The sequence below is a fragment of the Phymastichus coffea genome, unplaced genomic scaffold (genome assembly GCF_024137745.1).
Source record: "Phymastichus coffea isolate CEN01 unplaced genomic scaffold, Cenicafe_Pcof_1.1 PCOF00017, whole genome shotgun sequence".
In the NCBI taxonomy this organism is placed as follows: domain Eukaryota; kingdom Metazoa; phylum Arthropoda; class Insecta; order Hymenoptera; family Eulophidae; genus Phymastichus; species Phymastichus coffea.
Genome location: NW_026706828.1, coordinates 1,769,597 through 1,775,581, shown reverse-complemented (window position 1 = coordinate 1,775,581; position 5,985 = coordinate 1,769,597). Strand labels below are relative to the sequence as shown.

At 35.9% G+C, this 5,985-nt stretch overlaps 1 protein-coding gene across 1 annotated transcript; it reads left to right on the top strand.

Moving 5' to 3' along the window:
• Positions 1-4,012: 4,012 nt before the first annotated feature.
• Positions 4,013-5,356, top strand: LOC131675222 (piggyBac transposable element-derived protein 3-like). The gene has a single exon (XM_058954130.1). It carries the CDS (start codon positions 4,013-4,015, stop codon positions 5,354-5,356), a length of 1,344 nt encoding a protein of 447 aa, XP_058810113.1.
• Positions 5,357-5,985: the final 629 nt, after the last annotated feature.

The following is a 5,985-nucleotide window of genomic DNA, read 5'->3' as shown; positions in this document are numbered from 1 at the left end:
CAGCTAGGAGCAACTAGGTAACTGAAAGAGAGTGCAACAAGGTGCCGAGAGAGAGAGATGCGAGGTGCAAGGATCGAGTTCTCGAGAACTACTGACTGCTTCCTCCTTCCTGAAGAAGGATCAGAGAATTTTCTCCAGCATTGGGCCTGTTCGTAGGGCCAATTAGAGATGCCAGGGTTATAGTGCCGAATTTCCCTCCAAACGTTTATCTGCGCGACAATTGCTGGACGACCATACCCTTTTTTTTTGCATCGCGCGCGCACCGTTGGAAATGCCGCACATGTTTATATTCTGGGTTTTCCCCATCCGCAAAAAAAAAAAAAAACATTAATAAGCAACAAAGAATCGCATCTCCAAATAAACTATCACTTTTACAACAACCAAAAAAAATGTTATAAATTATTACTCTCTACTTTCGTGCTACGCACATGGAGCGCAGATGCCGCGAACAATTACAAAATTATATCTAATTTATTATTATGACAAAAAATTATTAGTATTTATTAATTATAAATAAACAAATGAAATCAAATTGTAAAAAAAATCCTCAAAAAAGTCCTCGGAAATGTCCTCGAAAAAGTCCTCAAATTAGTCCTCAAAAAAGTCCTCAAAATAGTCGTTAGAAAAGTCCTCAAAAAAGTCCTCAAATTAGTCCTCAAAAAAGTCCTCGAAAAAGTCCTCAAATTAGTCCTCAAAAAAGTCCTCGAAACAAAATTTTCAATAAAGTCCTCAAAAAATGTCCTCCATAAAGTCATGGAAAAAGTCCTCAAAAAATTTCTCCAAAAAGTCCTCAATAAAGTTCTCAGAAAAGTCTACGAATTAGCCTTTCAAAAAGTTCTCAGAAAAGTCCTTAAAACAGTCCTCAAAAAAGTCTTCAAAAAAGTCCTTTTTTTTCTTATTCGACTTTAAAAGAAAAAGAACAACTAATGCAGGTGGATTAGGTTTTCGGCAGGGACTGAGAAAAATAATTTATATTTTCACCGAACGAATAAAGAGATTGACTCAAAAATGTTCTTAAAACTCCAACCGATTATAGTTTGTTAACCCTTAAACACCCAAAACGCCACTACCGGTACACTGCTCTTCGACGGCCAATAACTAATACTATTCGTAACTAGAAAAAATTGAGATACATACATTTTTATTGCTAAAGATCTCCTCTATCCGATAGTGTGAATAAAATTTCCCCCAAAAATGATTATTTATTGAAAAATGCAGTTTAAACAAAAAAAAACGTGATTTTTTGTGCGTATTTTTTTTTTTGTGATCGCTTTTTGAAAGGTTTCCCAGTCTGCAGAATACCTGGGACCTCACTAACCGGTGGAGTAAATGTCTAAACTTTAAGAATCCATGATTCAAAAATCGATTTTTCTTTTTCCTATTTCCAAAATGGCCCCTTAACGGCAATTTTTTTTCAAAATATTCATAAATTTTTTTGCTAAATTGGGTGCACTTTTCGAAAAAACTCTCAAGAGTAAAAAGTTCTTAGAATCAGCTGAAAAATACGTCTGAATTTTTTCAAAGAATTTATAGCAAATTTTTTAATTTTGCATACAGGGTGTCCCATTTTAATTTACCACCCCCTAATACAGGTTAATAATTTGCTCTGAGAAAAAAATGTTTCAAATAAAATTTGTTGGGTTCGAAGGGGGGCATCTTTTGGCTATTTCAGCTGCGACCTTGAACATCACCTTCAAGGTCATTTGAAAGTCAAGACCAAATTTTCATATGAAATGTGCATATTTTATGGCGGATTCGGATTCTACTAAAAAAGAGAAACACTTTTTGTCTGAATCAATTTTTGATCATCAATAGGTAGATAGCTCTCCCTTTAACTGAAAAGAGAATTTGTTCTAGAAATAAGATGTTTTAGATGAATGTTACTAGCTTCAAACAAAGACAGAGGTATCCTTTGGATCACTTAAGGCAAGACCTTCACGTCCAACCACTTAAGGCAAGACCCCTTCGTTCAGCTAGTCACAGAAATTTCAATGTCTCAAGTGCTCTATCAATTGCCCATTTTGTTGAATGCACATTTGTATTCTCTGCTGAAAACTTCTTTGGACATCTATTAATGTTTGTGGGGTTAACGCCTGGAATGCTGCAACAATTCTCTCCATCATATTTTGTGCCGTCGTCGGGGCTTCCGCGTAAACTCTCTGCTTCACGGCCCCCCACAGAAAGAAGTCCAATGGGATCAAATCTGGCGATCGCGCAGGGAATTCACAGATTGGACTACCAATTCCAATCCAACTATTTGGGTATGTCGCGTTCAGAAATCTCCTGACAAGTAGTCGACGATGAGCGGGAGCACCATCTTGCTGGAATCACATGTCTCACCTTATTTCTAGCGGAATGTTTTCTAGAAGAGGTGGAATTTGGTTCTCGAGAATATCTAAATAAAGTTCGCCGTTTAAATTACGGTCATAAAAAATTGGACCCACAACGTATTCCCCAACTATGCCCACCCAAACATTAATTGACCACCGTCTTTGTGTACGGGGATCTCGCTGCCAATGTTGATTTTCTTCTGCATAATAATGCGCGTTATAAAGATTAACTCCTCCCATATTGTCGAACTTTGCCTCGTCTGTAAAGAGAGTCCGATCAAAGAAAAATGGATCTATGCACATTCGTGTTTCCGCCCATTGACAGAATCTAAGTCGCCTGGCAGGATCACCAGGCTCAATGGCATGTGTAAGGTGCAAGTGATATGGATGAAATCTAAAATGACGCAATACACGGGAAACTGTTGATCTGAGTACTCCATGCATTTGCTGAATTTGTCGCGTCGAAATATGAGGATCCTCAGCAATTACAGCACGAACCCCAAGCGCAATATGCTCTCTTGGGCCCGTCCGTCGCCTCTTCCTTCTTAAGTTACCTCCTTGAGCTCTTATCGTTTGAAGTTTAATATTCCTCCTAGTAGGATGACGAGCGTCCGGATACCTTTCAGCGTACAGCCTCGCTGCAGCCTTGTAATCGTGACATTCTCCCAGAATCTTGATCATGTTGACTATCTCTACTGGCGTGTAGTCAGCCATTATCTGTTGTAGGTAGATTTTTTAGGGAATATTTAATCTTAAATTAATAATTTAATTTTTATTTAATCTGAAATTCAGAAAGTCAATGAAAACCCAATGATGAGAAGCTTTGAGGAGCTGTAAGAATTTACAAGCCTTACCAATAGAACGATAACGAAGCTAAAAAATGTCTTTTAGCGAGAAATAAAGCATTTACGAGAAAAATATTCTAATTCTAATATTCTAATTCCTCGGATAAAATGTAATGGTTACCTGTAAATAAACATTTGACCTTCAAAAAATCTTGATGACCTTCAACTGACATTGATGGCTCTTAAGCAAGTTCGTGGTGAAGGTCACTACAGTATGTCCCTCATTGAATCTAGTAACATTCATCAAAATCATTCTTAACTGTGGGAAAAATTCTAACCTCAGTTTAAGGTAGAGATATCTAGTGATTTTTTCTACTTTTTTAAAGCCGTTTACAACAAAAATTTGGGATTTTTTCAAAAAATGATTCATACAAAAAGTGTTTTTCTTTTTTAGTAGAATCCGAATCCGCCATAAAATATGCACATTTCATATGAAAATTTGGTCTTGACTTTCAAATGACCTTGAAGGTCATGTTCAAGGTCGCAGCTGAAATAGCCAAAAGATGCCCCCCTTCGAACCCAACAAATTTTATTTGAAACATTTTTTTCTCAGAGCAAATTATTAACCTGTATTAGGGGGTGGTAAATTAAAATGGGACACCCTGTATAACTAATTTTTGCAAAATTTAAAAAATTGCACAAAACGCTTCGGGAAAATTCGGGCGTGTTTCTTGGCTGATTCTGAGAACTTTTTACTCTTGAGAGTTTTTTCGGAAAGTTCATCGTTTTTTAGTAAAAAATTCCCAATGATTCAATAACCTTTATCTCACTCTGACATCCACATCACACCTTCACCGGATTTTCATCCTAAAATTTTTCGAACACATCGAAAAAAAAATGCCTAAGCGCAGGGCCACAGAAATTTCAACAAATGTTGAATCCGAATCGGATTCAGATGAAAATGATGAATGTACCATCATACCAAATCCTGATGACTCTGGCTCTGATGGAGACTCCTCGTCGGATGACGAGAATGAGGCCTTGGAATATTCCATACCAAATGTTTCATATAGATCTACTTTTCATAATTACTCAGAATCTGAAAAACAATTGGAACCAGATCACGTTTTTTCTTGGAAGGCCGGGGAAAAAGTTCGCTCTGGTAATGTAGATGATCAAATCTTTCTGACAGATGCAACAAGGAAAAAAATATCATCTATGACACCTGTGGAAATATTCGAAATGTTTTTCTCCAGAGAAATAAAAGACTATATCATTGAAGCTAGCCGAGAAAATGGCTTAGAAATATCCATACAAGAACTCAACACTTTTATCGGTATATTAGTGCTGTCATCATACAATATCCGAAGTAATCAATCAGAGTATTGGGAAACTGACCCTCTTGTAAAATGTTCTCCTGTAGCTTCAGCCATGAGCCGTAATAGATTTTGTGAAATCAAATCACAAATAAAATTTTCAAAAACTCAAGATAGAAATGATAAAGATAAGGCATGGAGAGTGCGTCAATTATTAAATTTATTCAGGAAAAACATTCAACAATTTGGTTTTTTCTCAACAGTTCTTTCAGTTGATGAAATGATGGTTCGATTTTTTGGTCGTACCAGCCTAAAACAGTATCTGCCTTGTAAACCTGATAGATACGGGATAAAGCTCTGGGGTTTATGTGCAGCCAATGGATATCTTTTCAATGTAGATGTTTATTGTGGCAAAAATGATACAAGTATTGGAATAAAGTTAATGGCATGTGCACTTGGCTCGAGAGTTGTCGTGCAACTGATCAATCCCCTTCTGAATGGCCTGTCAATAAGAAAGTTATCTGATTATCATATCTACTTTGATAATTTTTTTACCAGCCCAGACTTACTCATTCATCTGAATAAATATGGTTTACGATCAACAGGAACTGTTCGTAAGGATAGAGTGAAAGAAAAACATGAATTTGAAAAAAAAGATCCGCGAGGATCGTACAAAGTAAGTCATGATAGCAACAGTGGTATGAATTTTATCAGTGTCATAGACTCAAAACAAGTCTCTATTCTTTCCACAGCTGTTGGTGTCACTCCCATAACACCCGTGAAAAGATTTTCACGAACTGCTCAAGAGAGAGTAGAACTAGGATTTCCTCATGCTTTTTCTTTGTACAACAAATACATGGGAGGGGTAGATTTACATGATTTCCGTTGTAAAAAAGCTTCTCCATCTATCAGTTCGAAGAAATAGACTTTTAAAATTTTTTCAAGAATAATAGAATCATCAATCACAAATGCTACAGTAATTTGGAAAATTTGCAATAAGAGTACTAAAAATAAATTGAAAACAAAAGATTTTTGTAGAGACATTAGCAGGAAATATTTGTTGCAATCGAAATTAGGCGATTAAAAACTCATAGATTCGAGTCAAGAACAAGATTATTATGTAATTTTGAAAAATGTCGCCAAAGGACTACAAGATTTTGCATTGATTGCGATATGTATTATTGCTTGCGTTGTTTCTCTCAATCACACTCTGAAACAGCAGGATCAAATTGATTTCAATTGACGAATACTTGAAATTTTCAAAAATCTCTAAAAAAAATATTAAAAAAAAATTTTAAAAATATAAAAATAATAAAAAAACAAAAAAAAAGAAACTATCGAGATTCGTCGACCTCCACGTTGGTGATAGTTGGGCAACGTAAACTCTGTTTGCGGCAGACAGACGATAGATATACATATGCACATCAATCATCTTCAACACCTTTAGATGATACCAGAAACCGCGGGAATTTTTTGCTAAATTGGGTGCACTTTTCGAAAAAACACTCAAGAGTAAAAATTTCTTAGAATCAGCCAAGAAATACGCCTGAATTT

What these genes read in the sequence shown, in the direction of transcription:
- LOC131675222 (XM_058954130.1), top strand. Translation starts at nt 4,013, where the DNA reads ATGCCTAAGCGCAGGGCCACAGAAATTTCAACAAATGTTGAATCCGAA.